This window comes from Argopecten irradians, chromosome 5 (assembly GCF_041381155.1).
Source record: "Argopecten irradians isolate NY chromosome 5, Ai_NY, whole genome shotgun sequence".
Taxonomy (NCBI): domain Eukaryota; kingdom Metazoa; phylum Mollusca; class Bivalvia; order Pectinida; family Pectinidae; genus Argopecten; species Argopecten irradians.
Genome location: NC_091138.1, coordinates 21273962 through 21299699, shown reverse-complemented (window position 1 = coordinate 21299699; position 25738 = coordinate 21273962). Strand labels below are relative to the sequence as shown.

At 35.8% G+C, this 25738-nt stretch overlaps 1 protein-coding gene across 1 annotated transcript in view; it reads right to left on the bottom strand.

Moving 5' to 3' along the window:
* LOC138323195 (polycystin family receptor for egg jelly-like) overlaps positions 1–25738 on the bottom strand; it is a 26123-nt gene extending 385 nt beyond the window's left edge. The window contains 21 exon segments of the mRNA XM_069267606.1: positions 169–282; positions 638–798; positions 1150–1320; positions 1602–1835; positions 2114–2289; positions 2496–2946; positions 3384–3614; positions 3908–4137; positions 6757–6859; positions 7366–7503; positions 8013–8162; positions 8528–8677; positions 9048–9169; positions 10075–10233; positions 11984–12154; positions 18303–18484; positions 18810–20145; positions 20649–20807; positions 22119–22274; positions 22859–23143; positions 25532–25738. Coding sequence (XP_069123707.1) covers positions 169–282; positions 638–798; positions 1150–1320; positions 1602–1835; positions 2114–2289; positions 2496–2946; positions 3384–3614; positions 3908–4137; positions 6757–6859; positions 7366–7503; positions 8013–8162; positions 8528–8677; positions 9048–9169; positions 10075–10233; positions 11984–12154; positions 18303–18484; positions 18810–20145; positions 20649–20807; positions 22119–22274; positions 22859–23143; positions 25532–25613 — 4961 coding nt within the window. The 5' untranslated portion in view covers positions 25614–25738.

Here is a 25738-nt window from a genome sequence, read left to right as displayed (position 1 = left end):
CACACCATTGCGTAATTGCAGGTGTTTGAGAACTCTTTGAGTAACTTGTCATCATTATCATAAATGAATGACTGATAAAATTAACCTGTATTATTGACAATGAACACATGCGGAATCTGACATTTTAACCTTTAGAATATGGAGATGTATTTTGGTACTGAAACCAACCTAAAACGATAACCAAATGAGTCTAGATCTTCTCTACCAGACACGGGGAGGGCGCACTGTGTCGATCCATCCACCTCATCCAAAGATAACCAACGGTTACCAACAAACGTAAATCTGTAAAATAGACACAACAATACATATATCACCCAACATTCATCAGCTGGTTTCCAATATATATTATATTTTACTGGTGTTGATTTATTTTCCATAGCTTGAAATATGTGCGTCTTTAATTGACATGATGTAGTATAAACTACGGGACATTTGTATAGGATTCTTTCAACAATTTCGTGGGATTCTACATAAAACCTTTTCTTTGTGTTGGTGCTCCACTAATTTTCACTTTGGAATATGTTCATTATTTTGCTGTGGAAATTGTTATGCAGTTGTATACACAAAGAACAAGAACATTTATTCATCCAGTTGGAAGTTCACCATTTGATTGAAAACTGAAGAAGAGACTTTATACCTTTCCATTGACTGTAGATCCATGATCTCCACCTTATTTAAGAGCCAGGAGGCAGAGTTGCCCTTTCCGCTGTTATCATGCCAGATGTCCAGACAAGTGAGACTGCCCAGGCACTTAGGTACACACATGATAAACTTACGCACACTTCCAGTTCCGAATTCCTAAAATATAAAATCACGATGTACCTCATAAAAGTAGGATGTTCTAAATCAGCTTTCTTTCGCGCGCTATCAATTTTCGCGAATTTCGCGATCAGGACAAATTCGCGATAGTTTATCACTGCGAATTTACATCCTCCACATTCTTGCACAATCAGATTCGAGGACAATTCTATTCAACTTCAAATCCGTGAAACTTAATCTCCGCGAAAATGCTTTGATATGGAAATCGCAAAATTCAGTTACCGCGACAGAAAGTGAATTTGTATACGTATTTGACTGACTGGTAACATACAAGAAGACTATATATATCTATAGAGATTGAAACAGAAACATGAAACGACAACAACATACCTTGTTGGTGCCATCATCCAGGGCTCTGATACCAGTACTCCGTCGGTTACTTGTGACGGCCATGTAAACACGTGACATGGTCCCAGCATTCCTAGCGAGACCAGTGTGAACCGTGACAAGATAAACGTAATTATCATCTATCTGGTTATCCACCAGGTATGACAATGACCACTGAAACAAAAATGATACCTTTCACTGATTTATCTTAAACACTTAAAGCTAAATATTGATGAATAGCAACGATGGCATGTGTGAGATTCTAATGACATTTAAAAAAGATATATGTAATTATTTTGAAATTGTCATTAATCTTGAACACTATACTTACGTTTTTGTGAAAACGTAATTCTAATTATAGGGTGAATGAACACATAACAAATGTATACTATTACCCTCCCAAACTTTGTGGAGAGGGAAAATTACATTACTATTAAGAATATATATCAGTATACCCTTTCGTAATCACGCCGATCCTGTCGCCATGACCACACTGCCAGGAGGATGTATATAACTATTACTCCGACCAACGTTCCAAGCACAGCACCGTTACTGACAATGTCAAACTTTCCAAAGACCGAGTTAAAATCGATGGAGTTTGGCGGGACATAAAATGAGGTGGCAAAGTGTTGTCCGGGAGGATCATCACAGACACACACGGTCTCCATGGCAGTAGAGTCGGTCGACATCTACAGGTTAACAGGCAATAGTAAATACAAATACATCACATTAGGCTTTCAGTATTGATAAAAATAACAAAACATGTGATTAGATCCTCTTCAATATTGTGTTACGGCCGGCATGCCCTACAGCTACTGTCCAGAATTTAAAGTAGACAACTATTTCTTGTATTAACCTAGTGTAATTAGTCATTAATTCTAAATCTATAGTCTACTCTTCTACCATTCTACCTTGTTACACAGCTCATCAGATAAGACGGGTATAGGTTGGACAGATCGAAACTCACCCGACATGATGTTTTGTCCCATCTTGCTCCAGATTCGTCCCACACTCGGCATCCAGCAGTCCATACTGTCATGTCATACGACAACACCCTGGTGGACGGGACGGTGCTATTGTTTGACACCACTGTGGTATTACTCGCACTACGGCGGGTTCTAGATAAACTCCCATTGGATGGTACTGTGTAAATAATCAACAATGTCAAAAGTGATGGAATAACAACAATATGCCAATTCATGTCCTTAGTCTTACATTTAAGAAAAATCACAGTGAATTATAGTTTCCCTTATAATATCTTGATTAAAGGTAAAAAATGTAGATGTCCTTGACCTTTAAATATTCCTTATTCTAAAAATGACATTGACCTTGATTAAAGACACACATACCTGAGTCTACAGTAACAGTGAAATACACCGTAACTTGCTCCTGGAACATGCCGCCTGGCACCACGACCACCAAATAATTGTTATACAAATCAGTGTCCTGTACCTCATACCGCCAGTCATACGCCGATCTAGTTGCCCCACTGCCACCTTTTAAATACACGACGAACCTCATACCATTTATTACCCCATCCAACCTGAATGCCATGTCGTCAGCAGGAAACTGCCAGAAAAACTTGTAGCTGAGAAATTGGGATGCAGTTTCATCCTCATCGACTGGGAAGGCTAGATACGCTGTTTTAGGATTGTTGTCCCCTATGTTGGGGAATTTGACCTTGAGCGAAATGTTGACTTCTTCATCGTTTGAGTCCTTTATCGATACAGACAGAACATTTGAGGTTATGTACTGTGCCTCTGGGTCCCAGGTGAATGGATTCTTCTCAAATACAGTGATCTACAAAACATTAAAATATTATCTTTGGTTATTTATTTTTGGATCAATCAAATTTTAATATTTCTGACAGGAAAGTATGCAATACAAATAAATTAGTTTCACTAAAATATTATTGGAATTGAAAACATTTGATCATAAATTGTTATACTTTAATAAATTAATCATATTAGGGATGGACATTTATCAAAAGAAAATACACTTCTTGAATATACTTTTCAAACCAAGAAAACTACTGATTAAATTACAAGTAAAGTTGGACAAAATATCCAAAGGGTGCAACCCTGTATAACTATGTATGGATTATCCAAAGGTTCCATCAAGTGAATGGATTCCATTCAAATAAATGCATAACGTAAATCTTCATCAATTGACCAAGTGCTATAAATGTTTCCCGTTTCAGCCATTTAATAATATGCTTGGGTAGTGTACAAACAGACCTGTACATCTTTACTGTCGAGACTTTGATCCTCTGATTCGGTAAACTCCATGGTGATATTATTCTGCAATACCGGACTCTTTGTCAGTTCAGGTAACGTTACTGTTTGCATACTTGTACTTAAGCCAGGTCTATTGACAGACACAGGGAGCTGTTTCATATGGACCATGCCTTTCAGCACTTTCCCCAGCGATGTCAGTGATGCAAGGATTCCAGGCACGAATCTCAAAGCCTAAGGAGTAGTTAAAATCACTTGTTCAGTCTTGCAAACTACAAGGTTAGACGTTTTCAACTTATTTAGTACTAAAATTAAAACGATTGCGAAACATAATCATGAAACTTAATATGTTTTCACCAGTTGGCATATGCAATATACGTCTCATTAAGCGTATGAGGTAATATCGAGGCATTATTTGATAACTTGACATCAGGGGTTGTGTCATCATCTTTGGTATTCATTCTTTATTACTAAAGTATACGATCGGCAACTTTCTGAATTAAAAAGAAACTTATAACTAAACAAACTTTTTCATCCGATTCGTTTTTCTTGAGCCCCTGTGATTTGGAGATTTGAGAAACCAGGAAAGCTCGTTCCATTGGAGTCATGTCCTCTAAGCTGTCAGGATCGGAGCCCGTAAATTCGTTGTTGGCTACGATGGTCTGTTGTATGTCATACAGGTTGGTAGTTGTAGGGTTATTTGGAGATCTCGTCGTGATGATACTGTTTAAAGCATTGTCTGCCACACGCAGAATTGCTATAACAAAATTGAGGATTTATTTTGTGATGTGTTTCATTTGGTAGCCTTACCATTTATATAGGATTAATTGATAAATCAAATTTATAGTATAGATCTTAGCTAGACATACAACAATATACTGTATGGCTATATAAATGACCACTGTATTGAAAAGAGCAGATCATGTATATCTTATATCTGTTTCAAAGACTACCGGTTCCATTAACCCTTTTAAGGATTAATTGATCAATTAAATTGATAATGTAATGATATGCTAGACAAAAAATATGCCAAAATATGCAGATGTATAAACTACCATTGTATTGAATTTGATATTTATTTTTTAACTCCTAGTTTAATAAGCGTTCCTTCTTAATACATGCAATAATATTAATAATTCGAATGATTTGAAACAGTTTAACAATGATAATGTTCAAAGGAGGGGTATCACTTTGGCCGTTTAACGGCCACTCAGTGATGAGCATTTATTCCATTTTAGCATTAAAAACTTTAATAATTTTTCTGAAAACTAGGATTTTTCAAAGATTTGATAGCTGGAAATTGATGTTTAGTACTGTCTAAGGATCTTGGCATTGTCTGCTTTAGATGATCACATTCTAAGGTCACATTTGCTAGGTCACGTGCATAAATTAGGTCATATTCAATTAATGGTATCATCTGTCCACTAAACCTATGGTGTTTTCCCATGTTTAAAAGCAGGATTTAAAATTATTCAGACTTGTTTTATGAGCTTAATTTCAAGCTACGCCATCACTGAGCTGGGATTTTAGTATAATGCATGCTGCCCCACTGCATGATTGTGAAAGGCGACTAAATTTGGATTCTTACTTTCATGGTTACCTAGATGAAAATAGTGTACATTTTCAATTATTCCATAGCTTCAGAGTGACGTTTAGAGCTGTAATGATCTGGTTAAGATGATGGCGGATTAGGGTCTTATGAGCTGGGTGACGGGGATTAATTAGGTCATATTCAAAGAAAGGGATATTCTGTCAATTATGTATCTTCTGGATTTTCTTTATATAAAGCAAGTATTTAAGCTATCTAAGTTTGTTTTGAGATAATCTCAAGCAACACCTGTATTACAAGCAATTTGTTAGAACTGTGCCTGCTGCTCCGTTGCATGACCGTAAAAGGCGACTAAATATGTAACCTTTATCTCGTGGTTTTAGCAAACAATATCATGTATTTAACATTTAGTGTTCACCATAAAAGAGTATTATCTTATTATTATTATTAACTGGTTTGTATGAAACGTTCTCTATGATATCTGAGACAGAAGTCCAATACATTTTGTTTGATTGTTTGTTTGATTAATTAATTAACGTCCTATTAACAGCTATGGTCATGTAAGGACGGCCTCCCATGTATGCGGTTTTGATTTAGGTAGTCACTAGAATTGAGATCCCATATTCAGTCGCCTTTTCCTATCATGCAATGAAGCAACAAGCATCATCATCATACTTGCAATGTAGGTGTTGCTTAATATTTTCTCTTGCAACAATCTTAAATAGCTTAAACAATTACTTTAAACATGGACAATTCTGAAGATCGTTAAATGACAAACAATAACATTCATTGAATATGACCTAATTCATACACGTGACCCAGCAAATGTGACCCTAGGATGTAATAATATAAAGCCGATCGTGACAAAATACAAATCAAGTGCTTAACATTACTCTATAGCTTTAAAATGGTTGAAAATTAAAAAAAAATCATCTCAATAACCGCGAAATTAAGATACCAGATTTAGTCGCCTTTCACACTCCTGCAATGGGGCAGCAGGCATCACTCTAACATCCTAACTCTGCGAAGGCGTTGCTTGAAATTAAGCTCATAAAACAAGTCTAAATAATTTAAAATCAGGCTTAAAACAAGGAAAAACAGCTTAGAGGACAGATGTTACCATTCATTGAATATGACCTAATTTATGCACGTGACCTAGCCAATGTGACCCTAGGATGTACTAATCTTAAGCAGGTCATGTCAAGATTCTTATGCAGTACTAAACATCAATTTCAAGGTAACAAATCATTGAAAAATCCTAGTTTTCTGCAAAAATATTAAAGTTTTTAATGCTGAAATAGAATAAATGCTTAACTAGGTCACTGTGACCCAGTTTTTGAATTTTCATCATTTTTAACTGAACTTCACAAACCCAATTTTTACAGACAAAATCTGCAAAACAAGTTATCTCTATTCTAATATTTAATTAATTAGGACTTAAACAATGAAAATGTGAATTTTTCACCCTTTGACCTTTGACCTCTAAAATTACCATGAGCGCAGAAAAAATCGGATATTCTGAATAGCATACAATATACAGCTGACCCTAATATATCTTCATGCAAAATATTTTGCTTATCACTGAGTGGCCGTAAAACGGCCCAAAGTGATACCCTTCCTTTGAAAATGATACATAATAATGGTTTTATAAGTTATCTTCAGATTCTGGTACAAGTAATCATTTGTTTTAATATGTAGACTATATTTTTCAAATATTTCACTGAACTTTGCTGAGAAGATTATGATCATGCAAACAGATATTCTTAATTAAACGCCGCATTTTCACTTTTTATACCTTTAAGGGAATATGGTGTATTAATCACTTACATTCGGAAGTGGTTTCGTAGTCAGCAAAGAGAGGGTACTTGTCTCCCACAGTCGTGTTTTGAAACATAGTCAGAATGATGTCGTTAGTAGTCACAGCAGTATTCTATAAAACAGGCAATGGGTTTTCACCTTTTTATTAATACTGAAAGACTATAACTATTTTGTTAAAACAATAGCTAGGTAAGTGATCAATAATCCTAACATACATAACTGTTGAAAAGGGATGAAATTTCTTCTCAGAACAGTAAAGAATATGAATTAATGTAAGGTATATTTTAACAGCAAGGAATGAACATTTTGTTGTTTGTTCAGAAGTGTAACTATCAGTCGTTGTTGATTATTGACAAAACATTAACCAAACAAAGACAAAAAATGGTAATATTTATCACTTTATTATCATTATTTATATTTAATACTGATCTGATTCCAGATAAGCATAGGCATTATTTACAATTTAAGTTATTTGTCAATGTAGGTTTCTGTAGTGCTTTTACAGAGTACATGCTTGTAAGTCATTCATACAAGTTAAAATAATCATGCCCAATGTCTTAAATTAAACATTAGTGGACACATGGAGTGTATTCTAATGACAGTACATAAAGAACCTACCAGGACCTCCTCGTCAATAAGACTAGGATCCGTGATGACGGAGCCAACGCCCTGAGCTAAATGCTTCACCGTCACCATACCAGCTCCTTGTTCTGCTAGAGTGGTAGTATGTAATATGTTGGAATACTCCTCTGTAACCTTGGATACAAAAAAAGATGTTGAAGGCTTCATCCGCGAATATTCGTCTTTGCATTAAGGGATAATGCCCTTGTGGGCAGGTAATTATTTGACTTCATTCTTTTGGGAACGAAATTTACGTCGTTTTCTCTGAAAAGTATGACGTTACGCTCGCAAAAACATGGCGTCACCAGCACCCTACCAACAAGGGCAGATTACTTGTGTATGACAAACATATAATGCTTCTATAGGTGGTGGGCTATGGAAAAAATGAATTCTAGTCTATCTGCCAATCTGTAAAAGATCGTTTCTGTTGGAGATACATTTTCAAAAGACATAGGTTTGCTAGAGGATGACATTTTACACTGAAATAACCCATATTATTTTGCATTCGTTTAAATGCTCTCATTATCTGGGAAACACTGAAATTTACGAGCTAACTAGATGTGTCATGATCAGTTATACAAATTCAAAGTTTTATGGATATATTCATGAATTAAATGTGAATTTTAAAAAATCCAATTCATTACAATAGATAAGTTTTCGTGTGCAGAATGAACTGGTGGATCTATGTAGTCAGCCCATAGGGTATCCCAAGTATAGCTTGTCCCATTCTCTTCTGATGAAGGCACGACCACAAGATCTCCTGTATCCACTGGTACACTTGATGTCGGAAAATCCTATAATAATTATAGTTAAATATTATTATAGAACACCACTCTTATCATTATTTGATACTTGGCTTAATTTTTTTTGATGTCTTCACATGTATGGTATTTTACTACCATATCAGGATACATAATATATTATATCATTATAAAACAGATGTCAACTTAAGTGATGTTTTACTTTTATGTAAATGGTTTTAAAATGCCTGCATGTTATACCATTACATAAGCCCGATCTCTTTGCAAGAAATGAATTAATCCAGCTCAATCAATGCATCTTGATTGAAATATTGTTTTAGCTTTGATGCTTAAAAGTCTTTGAAAGTAGAAACTGCCATCATTACAGACAGCTTATTTTACCCACTGCACACATTTACCAAATCGTTAATGGTAGAGGCAGCATTCTCCACGGACATTGTGACGAGCTTTAGATTTCCAGAACCAATGGCTGAATCTATGTTGCCATCTACCGTGTCCACAAAGGATGACACTTCACTTATAGTTGTATTTGTAATGGACGGAATACTCTGTTTAATAAAAGCATGGATAAATTATGAAAAAATATTTCAAATTTTTACGAAATATTCCTGCATGTATTTTTGTTTCAAATGATAAACCTGTTATTGTTGTATTGCCTGCAATCTCATGTAGTAACGGTTTTAATAAATGAGGAGCTGAGAAAGATTCCGAATTGATGAACTAAAGCTACAGTGTTAAGATATCACTTTTGAAAAACTCTTTTGACATTCAAAACCAGTTACATGCATTTAATAGTCGTATCGATTCTGTGCTCCCTCCCCCCCTCCCCACAAAAAAAAACAAACCAAAAACAAACCAAAAACAAAAGGAACCCCAAACACTAACGTAAAAAACCTACCACATATCACTGATACTTACTGTTACTGTAATAGATTCTTCAGTGAAATCTCCAAAGATGTCATAAATTCTAAACAGGATTTCAAGGGAATACGAATTGGAGGAGTTTCCTTCTGGTAAGTAAACACCCAGGTTCCGTTCAGCTGAAAAAACCCACCACATTAGTAAAAGCTTTGAATATCATACATATCCTTTACCTAATTGAAACTAACAAAGAAATAAAAAAAGGAAATATTTTCTACGTCAGCATTGCTATGTATTTTTAACCGCGTTCAAGGATTATCATAATAGTGTAATGAAAATGCATCAAACCTATTGTAGGGAGAAAATACTGTTGTAATTAACAGTAAAGTGAGTTTTTCCTTGCACACACGTCTTTATCGGAAAATTGCCTTGTAAGTCTTAATTACAACATATCATACATTAAACCACATATGGTCTTTGGTAAATGAGATGGCATTGAACACCATAAACATTTGATTGACATGACCTTGGAATCCATTTTCATGCCTATGAACAAAGTAGACTCAGTTTATAAAAAATTACTTTTATTTCAGTACTGGAAACTAAATATCAACCAAATCCATTCATTTCTACAGCAGATGGATATGAAATAATTTGTAAAGATTCCGCTATTGGGACCCTATTATCCGGTCCCTTAGAAACTGGCTTTAGTATAAAATTGGTTTTTATTACTCAAGGATACTGAGACCAATTATGAATCAAGTCATACAGAAAAGGGATTTGAAATAAAAGGAAAAATATCCCGTATCGGCTTGATTCTTTTTCCTCTATGAGCTAGGGTTATGGCTTATATGTAATTGGTTTCCATTTATGCATTCCACTCAGTCGATAAGTAGCGAATACTGGACGACAGACGGACGCCAGGTGCTGCACCCGGGCAAAACCTCACCATCCCTAATCAACGTAAGCTAACATATTTTAGGCTATCTAGCGATAAATTAAGCTCGATAACAATACATTTTAATTCAATTGCAGAACAATGTAAATCAAATGGTGTAAGTAGCTAAAATCTATACGCACTTACCTCCATGGTAAAGTAGAGTTGGTTCATCTGTTCCTCTTTTGGAGAACACCCTGTAGAATATTGACTCCTTCCAGTCAAGGTTGATATTCCGTTTTTCTCGATATCCCTCATCCTTCCAGTTTTTAAATTTGATTTGAAATTGCGTTACTCCTGCTCTCCCTTATATAAAATCAATTATTAAATGAATTAACAGAGAAAAGAATGACAAAAAAATTACGAATGTTTTCACTGTATTTGCACTTAACTTAATTGTACTAACACTTTGTCTAACCCTCCTAAATGCCCATTATATGGTGTATATACTTACTACTTCCTGGTCTAACCCTCCGAATTCCCCACTAAATGATGATATATACTTACCACTTCTTGACCTAACCCATTTCCCACTTAATGGTGGTATAGTAACCACTTCTTGGCATAACCCATTTCCCACTAAATGGTGGTATATATTTACCACTTCTTGGCATAACCCATTTCCCACTAAATGGTGGTATATATGGTGGTATATATTTACCACTTCCTGGTCTAACCATTTCCCACTAAATGGCGGTATATATTTACCACTTCTTGGCCTAAATCATTTCTTACTTAATGTTGGTATATATGTACCATCTCCTGGTTTAACCCTCCCAATTTTCCACTAAATGATGGTATATATTTACCACTTTTTGGCTTAACAAATTTCCCACTAAATGGCGGTATATATTTACTAATTCTTTTAACACATTTCCACCAAATGGTTGTTTATATTGACCACTACTTGTCCTAACCCATTTCCAATTAAATGGTGGTATATCTTTACCACTACTTGTCCTAACCCATTTCCCACTAAATGGTGGTATATATTTACCACTTCCTAGTCTAACCATCCAAAATTGCCCACTCAATAGTAGTATATATGTACCACTTCTTGGCCTAATCCATTTCCCACTAAATGGTGGTATATATTTACCACTTCCTGATCTAAACCTCGTAATTGCCGTCTAAAGGGTGGTATATATTTACCACTTCTTGGCCTAACCCATTTCCCCACTAAATGGTGGTATACATTTACCACTTCTCGGCCTAACCCTTTTCCAACTATATGGTGGGATATATTTACCATCTGCTGGTCTAACCCATTTCCCCCTAAATGGTGGTACATATTACCAATTCTTGACCTAACCCATTTCCAAATGAATGGTGGTATATATTTGCCACTTCCTGGTCTAACCCTGCAAAATTACCCACTAAATGGTGGTATATAATTGCCACTTTCTGGTCTACCCCTCCTAATTGCCTACTAAATGGTGGAATTTTTGTTTGTTTGTTTGTTTGATTAATTAACGTCCTATTAACAGCTATGGTCATGTAAGGACGGCCTCCCATGTATGCTGTGCGTTGCATGTATGTTGTGCGAGGTGCGTGTTTTGGGAGACTGCGGTATATTCATGTAGTGTCTTCTTGTATAGTGGAACTGTTGCCCTTTTTATAGTGCTATATCACTGAAGCATGCCGCCGAAGACACCAAGCAACACACCCCACCCGGTCACATTATACTGACAACGGGCGAACCAGTCGTCCCACTCCCTGTATGCTGAGCGCTAAGCAGGAGCAGAAACTACCACTTTTATAGACTTTGGTGTGTCTCGGCCAGGGGACAGAACCCAGAGCCTTCCTCACAGGGGCGAACGCTCAACTCAAGGCCAAAAGTGAGGCGGTGCCAAGGGAGGCATTAGGAAAGACAAAGTCAGTTAGGAAGAAGAGAAAAGATAAGATCCTAAATTTAGTCCTGGCCTTATCCATTTCCCACTAAAGGGTGGTATATATTTACCACTTCGTGACCTAACCCATTTCCCACTAAATGAGGGTATATATTTACCACTTCGTGACCTAACCCATTTCCCACTACATGGTGGTATATACTTACCACCTTTAGGTCCAATCTCCCGTTTCCCTCCATATGGAGGGATATTGGTTTTGAGTAGAGCAAGAGTCAAATTTGAAGAGTTTCCAAAGAGAGTGATATTCAACTCAATGATGTAACTGCTATCCGATGACAGAATGTTCGGTCTGAGAACAAATGCAGGAGAGTCCAGTTCTGGGAAAACAAAAAAATAATTTGTAAAGGTGGGGTTGCAAAATCCGACCACGCTCCGATTTTTTTTTCTTCAAATTTTGCAAAGTTTAGGTCTAGTTACATATCTACTTTATGTGTACCTTTTATCTATTTTGTATTTTTTTAAAGGCATAAAGAGCCAAAAATGATGTTTTTAAGAAAACTTTGGGTATCTGTGGCAAGGGGACCCCTTGTGTCCACCTTTTGAACACATGTTTTATTCTTTAAATATCTTTTTATTTTGTACCCATTGATATTTATTAATCATTTTTACTACAAATTTATTTTCAAATCAAAAGAGTATTTCATAGGCTGAAATGTAACCTGGAAAACTTAAAAATCAATATTAACCCTAGATGACTGTAAATTCAAATTTGATCATAAATACCAATTAAAACAACAGTTAGTGATAGAATTTTGTAAACAAACATATATACTCTAAAATAAGTACATTTTATTCTTGCATTTCTCCTAACAGTACAAAAAAAACCTAACAACTAGATAATGCTTTTGAGTGAAACAAATAGCTCTTTTTAATATCAGAAATCAAATAATTATTGGAAAGAAATATATTTCTGTCAGCAACTCAACCTCAAAAGATACAAATTAAGATTATACATCTTTCTTATGCAGATAAAACTATTTTAAATTGACTTAAAAATGATTAAAGAGGGAAACAGAGTTACAATTGATTTTGAAATAAAATATGTGTAATCTCAAAATAACGCCAGCACCACAAAAGCTGCAATTTAAATTTTGACCAATCAGTGAGCCTTTATTTCGCTACAATGACAACAATACATTTAAAACTTTTACTATACCCCAATTTTACCAATTTTCACTTATATGTATTAAAATTTAAATTTCAACCAATCAGATGCCACCATTTTGTTTCCAAGGCAATCAATCTTTTTGAAAATGATACCATGTCAGTATACTTTATAACCCCTATATACCACTTCTCACTTATATCTGACAAAATTTAAATTTCAACCAATCAGAGGCCTCTATTTTGTTTCCATAGCAACCAATCTTCTTGAAAGTGAAACCATGTTATTCAGCATACCTCGTTTCCTTTATATACCAATTTTCACAATTTTCAATTCTGACATCATTTAAATTTCAGCCAATTAGAGGCCTCCGGTTTGTTACTATGGCAACCAGTATTTTCAAACGTGTTATCGTGATATTTAGAACTAAAATTATAACTGTACACTAATTTTCACATACATTGGACTCTGGAATCATAAATTGGAAATGTATTGCTGGGTATACTAACAAAAAAGTGGTCAGTTGCTACCTGCACTCACTATTCTCAATTCACTCAAGAACTGTTCTGCCGGATTTTAATTTCGAAATTGATTTAAATATAGGCAGACAATTTCATGAGAGTATATCAAATGGGGGGTAAAATTGTGACAAAACCCGTAAAAGGGTGAAATGAGATGACAAAGAGCAATGTTTCGTTTTCGTTTTTTCCCAAAAGTGTTAATTTTTCATAAAAAATATTATTTGAAACAAATTTTTCCGTTAAAAATCTAAAAGAAATGACTTAAATGTAAAGTATACAATCTATTCAAATGAATAATAAATTGAAAATGTAAAATATTTAAAGTGAATAGTCGGGCAAAGAAAACCAGTCGAAATGCGTTCATTGGCCTTCCAAAAGTTCTCACATATTAATACGACGGCCAAGTTCTGCTTACGTTTCCCAGTTCTGACCATTAAAGTAAGGAAAGTTGAAAGCATTGAAAGCGAGGCTGCATGGAAATGTAACCACAGACATAGTCAGCCGGGAGGACGTTTTAGCGATTCCTATACTTTAAATTAATTTCTTCGTACGCAGACAGATTTTGGCGAGAGATTTTATTTTTCTATTTCCTAAGAAATTATACTGGATACATTCACACCATTTTTACCGACTTTAGCCATCCTTGCCCGACTGTTCACTTTAACAAAGGCTAATCAGTTTTTGCATGTTTGTGCAGGCAGTTTTAATGAAAATGAACAAGACGAATTCAGGCCTTTTGGGCATTTTTAAAATCACAAAAGTTGTGTCATTTTACAGGGACAACTATTTTCTTTTTCGATATGGAAATTTTAAAAAAAAATTGGCAGTGGGCAGTTCCTATGGGATTTTTAAAATTAGCGTGTACACCACCTTTCAATTTGAAGGATGAAGTTAGTATTTCTTTTTTTCGTCCATGACAAATATTAAACATAGATATTAGAAATGCTCTGATTTCCACTTTTCTCATTGGTTGCATAAATGGTCACGTGCAGTTCGATATAAAGCATATCGACTGGATGTTTCTAACACGAAGTCAACAACTGCCCAAACATTGCGTTGTTCAGAGATGTGAGCATTGCTTTTCTTGTCATTAATATACACATCCGATAATTATTTTGACATTTGTCAAAGAAACTACACATTTAATAAAAAAATCTACCGTAGTGATATATAGATAATACATGGTTAGTATCTTACAATACAAGGTTTATTTTGGTGCGAGACTTAGGAAAGCCGAGATGACGAGGCTGATCTCGGCTTTCCGTGCCGAGCACCAAAATAAAACTTGTATTGTAAGATACTAACCGTGTATTCTGTTTATCCTGCAACCATTATGACATTCAAAAAGACAGCAAATCGCCAGTTATTTACTTGGTTTCGCTCAAAGCGGGACGCTTCTTTGATGCGGAGGTAAAGATTCATTCACTAAACCGAATGGGAGTGTACTCCTTTACTGCCGTGGGAAATAATTAAGCGCATTCGCAAACAGTATCCGTAATTCTATTCGGTGTGTAATATCAATGAAACAAAATGAAAATACTAAAAAAACCATTAAATACCCATTAAAGAATTACTTAACAAAACATATACTTTGCCATGAGCCAAGAAAAAGACGACACCGCCATACCAGATTTTCGATATCATATAAGTGACGTCATTCCGGCGAAAGTGACGTCACGTTTTAGCGGGATTGAATGACGTTTCATTCACGAGAAGGTTCAAGTTCTGGGTCAAGTAAGAAAAAGTTCCGTAATATATGGAACAAACTCACGTGATCGTATTAACGGACAAAGCATTTTTTATTGACGGATCAAGCACAAGTTTATCCGGCAGTAGTTATCGGTCAGTATGTGGGACAGTTGCAGGATAAAACATCATATGGACCTTAAAGGGACAATTCAATCTAAGACAACATTAAAATTTGTACATATATCGGGGAAAAACCGTTCTTATGGAAATTAGATCAGTCGGTTTTACTGTGATATGCTCGAAAAGCCCATGGTGGTGAAATGTGTGTGAAACTATCAGACTCGCTCGCTGTCCGCCATTACACATTGTGGTCGAACATCTTGTATGCCGAACCCTGTCCCTTGCTCGTAGAGTAATGCAACTTTTGTCTAGAACTGCTCAAATCGCTCTGACAGTAATGGTTTACCTTATTAGATGAATTGTCTTGCCTAAGAATCATTTTATTACCTCCTCAGTGGTTATGTAGTTCATTTGTTTAACGTGCGTGACTTTGGCTCGGGAATTGGTACAGAGTACATACTGTACCTGCTTAATCGTATTGATCAACGATTTGTAGTTACAACGGTATCAATCAAAATACTTAAAAATAACGTGGAATTTGTCAATATCTTGAGTTAAATGTTTCATAAGAAATGTAGAACAATACATTTATGCCATATTTTGCTTCTTGGTTATGTAAAAGAATTAGCCTGAGTGAATTGTCCCTTTAAAAAAGATCAATAATAGGTACTTGTTGGAAATCTTCATAAATCTCATTTATCTGCTCGCATCTGTGCTTGAAACCATTTTGTGAACTTATTAATTATAAAAAGTTACTTAAGGATTGTAGAACATTAAAGTTGCTATTGTCTAGTGTTATGGCTGCAATGGCGCATCGCACAACTTCAATCATCAGCAATCATTAGTTAGTAATAATTTGATTTAGTATTCAACACTCTCCCTATGGTCAAGTACTGCGTGTACTAAGCGTGATCAGGAATTTTTGATTTTGCACTTTTTGTGGTGAAGAGATTTGAATTTTGACATTTGAAGCCAATAAAGTATTATCAACCCCCAGGGGTCATCACTCTTGCAAGTTAACACTCACCACTCTCCATGCCATTTTTGTAAGTAAACACTCACCGCTCTCCATGTCTTGTTTTGTAACTAAACACTCACCATTCTACATGTCATGTTTTGTAAGTTAACACTCACCGTTCTCCATGTCATGTTTTGTAAGTTAACACTCATCATTCGCCATGTCATCTTTTGTAAGTTAACACTCACCACTCTCCGTGTCATGTTTTGTAAGTTAACACTCATCACTCTCCATGTCATGTTTTGTAAGTTAATACTCACCACTCTCCATGTCATGTTTTGTAAGTTAATACTCACCACTCTCCTTGTCATGTTTTGTAAGTTAACACTCACCGCTCTCCATGTCATGTTTTGTAAGTTAACACTCACCACTCTCCGTGTCATGTTTTGTAAGTTAACACTCACCGCTCTCCATGTCATGTTTTGTTAGTTAATACTCATCACTCTCCATGTCATGTTTTGTAAGTTAATACTCACCACTCACCATGTCATGTTTTGTAAGTTAATACTCACCACTCTCCGTGTCATGTTTTGTAAGTTAATACTCACCACTCACCATGTCATGTTTTGTAAGTTAACACTCACCACTCTCCGTGTCATGTTTTGTAAGTTAATACTCACCACTCACCATGTCATGTTTTGTAAGTTAATACTGACTACTCTCTATGTCATGTTTTTGTGATTTAACACTCATCACTCTCCATGTCATGTTTTGGTAAGTTAACACTGACTACTCTCTATGTCATGTTTTTGTAAGTTAACACTCATCACTCTCCATGTCATGTTTTTGTAAGTTAACACTGACTACTCTTCATGTCATGTTTTGTAAGTTAACACTCACCACTCTTGTTAGTTAATACTCACCACTCACCATGTCATGTTTTGTAAGTTAACACTCACCACTCTCCATGCCATGTTTTGTAAGTAAACACTCATCACTCTACATGTCATCTTTTGTAAGTTACACTCATCACTCTCCATGTCATGTTTTGTAAGTTAATACTCATCACTCTCAATGTCATGTTTTGTAAGTTAATACTCACCACTCACCATGTCATGTTTTGTAAGTTAACACTCACAACTCTCCGTGTCATGTTTTTAAGTTAACACTCACCACTCTCCATGTCATGTTTTGTTATTTAACACTCATCACTCTCCATGTCATGTTTTTGTAAGTTAACACTCACAACTCTCCGTGTCATGTTTTGGTAATTTAACACTGACTACTCTCTATGTCATGTTTTTGTAAGTTAACACTAATCACTCTCCATGTCATGTTTTTGTTAGTTAACACTGACTACTCTCTATGTCATGTTTTTGTAAGTTAACACTCATCACTCTCTATGTCATGTTTTTGTAAGTTAACACTCATCACTCTCCATGTCATGTTTTGTAAGTTAACACTGACTACTCTCTATGTCATGTTTTTGTAAGTTAACACTCACCACTCACCATGTCATGTTTTGTTATTTAACACTCATCACTCTCCATGTCATGTTTTGTAAGTAAACACTCACCACTCTTGTTAGTTAATACTCACCACTCTCCATGCTATGTTTTGTAAGTAAACACTCATCACTCTACATGTCATGTTTTGTAAGTTAACACTCATCACTCCCCATGTCATGTTTTGTAAGTTAACACTCATCACTCTCCATATCATGTTTTGTAAGTTAACACTCACCACTCTCCATATCATGTTTTGTAAGTTAACACACTCATCACTCCCCATGTCATGTTTTGTAAGTTAACACTCACCACTCTCCATATCATGTTTTGTAAGTTAACACTCATCACTCCCCATGTCATGTTTTGTAAGTTAACACTCATCACTCTCCATGTCATGTTTTGTAAGTTAACACTCATCACTCTACATGTCATGTTTTGGTAAGTTAACACTCACCACTCTGCATATCATGTTTTTGTGAGTTGAAACTCATCACTCTCCATGTCATGTTTTGGTAAGTTAACACTGACTACTCTCTATGTCATGTTTTGCAAGTTAACACTCACCGCTCTCCATGCCTGCCCTCCAATTAGCAAGTTCAGACTTCGCTTTGGTGACTGTGTTGAACTCGTATACATTCCATTTGTAGGTGATAAAAGTCAGTTCACTGTAGCTACAGGAAATGCAGTTTGCACGCAGAGACAAGATCGAGGTACTAGCTGTCTTTGGCAAACAGTTCAGGCGGCAGCTAAAATATAGAATTGTTTTTATTAAGTGTTTATATCTGCAATTGATTAAAAACTTTAGATAATAACTGCCTTTAATTTTATTTCTTCTGTTTGGGGAACTGTGTAGTGTATTCCCTTTTGAATCTGTGTCATTTTCACGTTTTAATGCTAAGTTGATAAGTCTTGAATTTTCTACTGTCATGAGTGATGATCTGAGAACTGCTGATTAAAGTGAGCATGCTCTTTTTACATTTAATTATAAAAAGATTTTAATTCGATCATCAAAACAAAATTAATGTAAGAACATACGCCTTACTTTACCCAATTAAAGACACTAACATTTACCTGATATCAATAGCTGGTGGATCCCCCGGAACAGCTTGGATTCTCTGCTGGAAATAGCTATATGAATCATTCGCACTAACTCTCAGAGTAATGAAGAATCCCGCAGACTGCAGTACATCTCCATTAGTAATTCCAAGGTTAGCGTTTCCATCCGATGTTTCTGTGAAGTCTGTACAGGACTGCTGTTGAATGTAAATATCAGTAGTATTTCTCAGCAGCTCGTCTTCCAGAGCCAGTGAATTCCAATCCGAAAACGGAAGGGCATTTATTCGCGTAGGAGCTTCCGTCAGATACCCTACCAGAGATGTATAATCGGAATCTCTGGTTCTACAAATGTAGTAGTAATCTGCTCCGTGGTGTTCAGGGATTAATGTTTGTATCCCATTGATGATGATTTTTAACCTCTCCAAATGTGTCTTTTCATTCTGCACTGTGTTGACCCAGTTTTGAACGTCGGTCTTAATTGACGACATGGAAGATGAAGAAATAGAGGAGTAATCAGTGAAAGTAAGAAACTTCTCAAAGTAGTCAAGTTTTTCTGTGATGATTTCGATCAAGTTCACCAAATCTGCATACATGTAACTGTGTCGAGTTATTTGGTCATCAAAACGAATGAATTCATCTGTAAAGTTTGGGCGCGTAGTCAAGTTACAAAACTCTTCTTTTCTATGATTGACATTGAAATAAGAAAGGAAGGTGAGGTTGTCCACAGCAAGAAGCAGGTTATCGATGCGGTACATTACAAAGGTATGATTGGACCAAAGCTGTTGTGATATATCAAAAGGAAACAAGATTTCTTCGTCAATGTCAACGTTAAGTGTGTCATAAATGGAGCTAATAGCTATCGGTGTACATGCCCATGCCGTCTCCAGTGTCGATATATATCCAGGCCCCTTACTCATATCATACGACAAAGTGAGACCGTCGATCGTGTGGTCACCAGCGCCAAGCATACGGACTGACCCTCCTACGATGGCAGCATAGGGCGGAGGATAGGATACACTGATGAACATTTCATCTTCCAGCCAGATTGGTGATGCGGAGTGATAATACACCCTAAGGACGATTCTGTACAGACCTAGATTTGTGGCATAGAATGGCAGGCTGGTCTCCGTGCTGTGATGGATGTGTGTCTCATTATCAGACGTAATGGGTGTTAAATAAACATTCCAAACATAGTGTGGGTTAATATTTTTTCGTTTACAAGTCAATTCCTTGTAGTTTATTTGCACGTTTGAATATATGTCAAAATTAGCTGCAATGTAAATGGACATTGGGTTGTCGATCGAGGAATATACGGGGTCCAGTACGTTGTCACTAAAACATGTTGGTAATACTGAAAATAAAATTATTTCAAATGATCTTTAAAGGTTTAATGATAAAAGTAGAATATCTAAACGGGTCGACTAATTGTTTGATGTATACCTCAGAATCAGTATTCCATTCAGTCATCCGTTACAAACGTAAACTAAATTTAATTGCTATTACAAAAGCCCCGCATATAACGCTACTGGAGCAGTCGTATTATTGCATTCCGTATCTCTACAAACCCTTATATCGATCTTCATCGCAATCGAATAATATTTAAATTCCAATCAGTCATGTTACCATGGCAAAACACTATTACGTAAATGTTACCGTTGTATTTGGCTTACGTTAAAAACCCCTATATACCAATTTTCACTTAATTCGAATAATGTCTTTTTGTACTAGTCAGAAGCAAAGGAATTGCGGCCATGTTGGTAGACGAATCGAAAAATAAGGCTGGCGTGTCTACCTTCTTAGTATGATGCCTTCGTTTGAAGTACTTAATTACCGATCGACATTCTCAATGATTACCTTCACACTCTCTGGTCTGGTTGTGTTCACCAACACAGTACATTCCTTCACAGGTGGGAGGGTCATCGCAGTACCTTTGTCGTATTTGGGTTCCTGTTCCGATAGTTACTGAACAACTTGACCAATTCGCCCATTCTGACCAAGCTCCATCAACGACCGCTGTCAAGAGAATACAATATACCTTAATCAATCAAACCTTTGACAATGGGTTCATCATTTTCTCTCTCATGAATTCTAAGATGGGTCCTAACCCCATACCAAATAATAAAACATTAATCCCTATATGAGTGTACTTTTGAGCACCATTGTTTATTTATTGGATATACCAAATATGCTCTGAGTTTCATTGGCTAATGCATAGTCACGTGACGTTCAACATGTAGCATGTAATATTGACTCAGAAAACAGAAAAAAGACTAGAAACACCTAGTCAATATTCCTTTGCGAACTTCATAGTGCAAACGCTGCATTCTTCAGGTAGTGTCCTTTGACCAACGCTTTTCTTGTAATTAATTTGCACGTTAGATAATGTTTTGACATTTGTTAAAAAAGCGACACATCTAATGTAAAAATTAGAGACCTTTATTCTACTCGGGCGAAAAAAAAGTATGGACCTCAGTGAAGGTCCATAATTGATAGCCATTTTATTAGTTATTTTAATATATACTGTACGTAAAAAAGTATATTTATGCATGTAACCCTATCATGGTATGCTGTTAGAATTGTACCTGCTCCCATATTGTATGATCGTAAAAGGCGACTAAAGGATTTAGGATATTATCTTTTCTCTTCTTCCTAAATGACTTTATCTTTCCTAATGCCGCCCTTGGCACCGCCTCACTTTTGGCCTTGGGTTAAGCGTTCGCCCCTGTGAGGAAGGCTCTGGGTTCTGTCCTCTGGCAGAGACACTAAAGTCTATAAAATGACAGTTTCTGTCCCTGCTTAGCGCTCAGCATACAGGGAGTGGGACGACTGGTTCGCCCGTTGTCAATATAATGTGACCGGGTGGGGTGTGTTGTGGGGTGTGTTGTGGGGTGTGTTGCTTGGTGTCTTCGGTGGCATGTTTCAGTGATATAGCACTATAAAAAGGGCAACAGTTCCACTATACAAGAAGACACAACATGAATATACCGCAGTCTCCCAAAACTTGCACCCAGCACAACATACACGCAATACACCGCATACATGGAAAGCCGTCCTTACAGGACCATAGCCGTTAATAGGACGTTAATTAATCAAACAAACAAATTTAAAAACTGCTGTTCTATATTTCTGTTTTAATGGATAGTCCATCGATTAACATCGTATCAAAGACCATCACTTATAAAAAATGATTATTGATTATGAAAGTAAAGATAAATAACTCATATACTTTTGATAGAAATTATGTAGATAATCTACAAGTGATGATAATTTCCTTGATATTTAACGAGCCGATTGTAAACACCAGCCTAAAAGGTAAATACATACGCAACTGGCAGGGGAGGACCATGGTGTTGTTGCCAATACAATTCAGCCCACCATTACAGGGACTTGGGTTATCACAAGTTCGGTATCTGTTGAACTGACCGCTGCCGCACGTGACACTGCACGACGCGTTGTTCCAGTCTGACCATCCACCGTCAACTACCAATATAATAAATAAAAATAATACAATTTAGTCATGTGCTTTACGAATATATTTTGTCGTAATATCGGAAGTAAGAAAACAGAAATAGAAGAAACCAAAAACTTTTGAACTATTATTATGATTATGTAGTTTTAGTCCTACTTCAATGAGTGTATGCGTGACGATCCACCAGATGGCTTCCCATGAGTCATACGAAATCATTTCAGACCATCAAGGTACTAAACCCATTTTTTCCATTATCTATTTAATGACAGTAAAAAGAGGATCTCAGTTGCTAACATTTTCACTTTATCAAAACGTGTTTTCAGAAATTATCAAAATCAAATAGTTCTATATGGTACAAGAGTAATATAAATGCGTAATGTTCCAAAATTTCCATATTTGGCTACATCATTCAAGCCCCTGGGGGCATGAATCGTGCTCAAGGAGAAAAATACTTCCATAAAGCATCTTGTTGAGAATAGTTTTGAAACATATTCCAATAACTGCTACTAGTGACCGCGGGATGGTTTGCTCCAGGTCGCCTAGGTACAAATGTGTACCTGTTAGCAGACACTGGACTTATCACGGGGCATTTTACCTTGTAGCGGACAAGAGTCTTCGTCATCCGCATTTGACTGTCCACCATCAATACACAAACTGTCTGGCTGAACGCCAGAAGCATCGAACGGACTACACGTGCAGTTCCATCCTGTCCCATTGGTACAATCTCCCACGCAGGTTTCATTCGGAGGGACCACTGCAGGGTTCCAGAAGCAGGAGCGCTTCCGATTGTGTTCTCCGTAACAGGCATTGGGAGTGGTGCTTTCACAATTTGACCAGTTACCCCACGTGCTCCATTGATAATCCTTCACTGCAGGGACACCTAAATTATAACAAGATATGATAAAGGACAGAATGCACACTTATGAATGAATTACAATGTCATTTCATATTTTCAAAAAACTTATAAAAGAAAACTTGCCTAGCAGCAATTGAAGGAATTGCTTCTATCTCACAAATTGTTTCCTCCCATCTTGTCCCAGGTAGCTTAAATGTAACATTTATTAAAACCCAAATTCTCTTCAATCTGGATTATCGTTTGAATTATTTCAGAAATTTCTGACGGTAGCGATTTAAAGGAAATTTTGAGAGACGAGAAACAGACGGACGACGCTCACCAGAATGTTGCTATGTACAGAAACGGATTTCTTCCTAATCAAACGAAATCATGACGATAATGTTAGTGTGTGCAACAAAAGCGAAACTAAATTACCAGACACTTAAAATTGATGTAAAATCATATATGCAATCCTGCGGACATAAAAACAATGAAATGAGAACATCATATAATGCTTTTAAGTATATCTAGTGTCGATAGACCACCTTTGTTGTCATGATGTTTGATGGCGGAGTGAATTAAAGGTTTGATGTCAGTGTATGGTAGTTTGAAATCTGTTTGTGTTGTGTTAAGTGCAGTCTTGGCTGCTTTATCAGCTTTTTCATTCGCTGTTATATCAACATGGCTGCGAAATGTAATTTTTGTTTTAAAGTCACTCGAAATATTATGATAAACGGATAACTGCAAGAGCCAGGTGGCTAGCACATGCTTCAAAATATTTCGCACCAAACATTGATAATAATAAAGACATGAGAAAATGAAGACATAAACATGTCAAACAAAACAAAAAATAAATAGGAACTCTAAATTTAACGTCTAAATGTTTATGATATTTATGTTACCTGAAAAATAAACGAAACATCCTATATAATTTATCCAAACAAAATGTCATCTTGATGTTCATATGGCGAACTTTCCACAATTCAATAAGTCAAAGTAAGTGTTGAATACAATGTTTTCGAATGTAGTTGGATAATTGAAACGAAACAATAGTCAAAATGAATCGCTAATCGCACATATTTGTCTGCACTGACCATCCGCATTGTTAGATAGAATGTATCGTGTTCATGAGACAGCGTATTCATCAGATAGGAAGCAAAACAAAAACATCACTCGTGACTATGTGATGTGAAATTTATCAAACTCGTTAAATAATATGTAATGCCACTCGCCTAAACGCTCATGGCATATCAAATTATTGAACTCGCATGGTAAATTCGATATCGCATAGCCTCTCATGTAAGATCCTCTATGTATAAGGCATTCGTTATCACTCATGTTTTTCCGTAATGACAATTCTCTAAGGTAAGGTATGGTATACGGAGCATTCATAAATGGTAACAAGAGTATTATCATTCTATGTTATACGTATGTAGATTATATAATTGGTGTGTCAATTGCCATTTTATGTACTTGTGTAGAATATGTAATTAATGTGGCCATTGCCATTTTATATACTCGAAGAGAATATGTAATGGATGTGTCCATTTTCATTCTATGTTATACTTCTGTAGATTATGTAATTGATGTGTCCATATCAATTTTATATACTTGTGTAGATTATGTAATTGATGTAACTATTGTCATTTTATATAATTACTTTTGTATGTAGATTATGTAGATTTTGTAATTGATGTATCTTTGTTCTGCCACCTCAATGTATTTGTTTGATTGACCTCCTGTTACACACATATTGTGTGTCCGGAGAGAAAAAAAAATTAATTGAAAACTAAACGTCATTCCTTTTCACGTCTAACATTATACACCATTGATAACCTTTTAGAAATTGTTGAGTATGTCAAATCTACAGAAGTGAATTGTAACCATCAAACAAAATTTATTCCCGGGGACGGTCAAAATACATGTATGTGATTTAAATGGACAAAAAATGATGAAACTAATCCAAAAAATTGATACCTGATATGTATACAAAAATCCATAAAACATTTTATGTGATGATGACAAAAAAAGAAATGATGAAGTTTTTGTAATTTGAACTATATAAAAATTATCATCCCTTCAATCTGTAAATATAAATGTAAAAATTGTTCACCTATGCAATTGTCTACACTGCACGTTTTTGTTTTGCTTGCTATTTGATGAATATGCTGTCTCATGAATACGGTGAAATATATATTATCAATCCATCTATACATTCTATCTAACAATGCGGCTGGTCAGTGTAGACAAATATGTGCGATGAGCGATTCACTTTATATTTCTAAATTATGTGAGGGAAAATCTATGAACTTTTACAGATAAATTGAAAATATTTTACGTGCGATCCAAATTCTTGTGAAAAAACTACAGAATAGATATAGATCTAACCATTAACACTGTTACATTAATATTGATACCTAAAAATAAACTTACCGATGACGTTAACAGCGAGTATACTGCAAAACAGCACAATTTGTAAAAAGAATAGACAGTTTCGTCCAGTCACAATTTCCATTATTCGAATTTTATAATTCTCCAGTTTGTAGATGTTGATGACTGAGCGATGTCTGAAATACTCCCAAACATGCTCAGTTTTGACACCTTTTAAATAGCAAATCGATGGATGTCAATATTTACAGA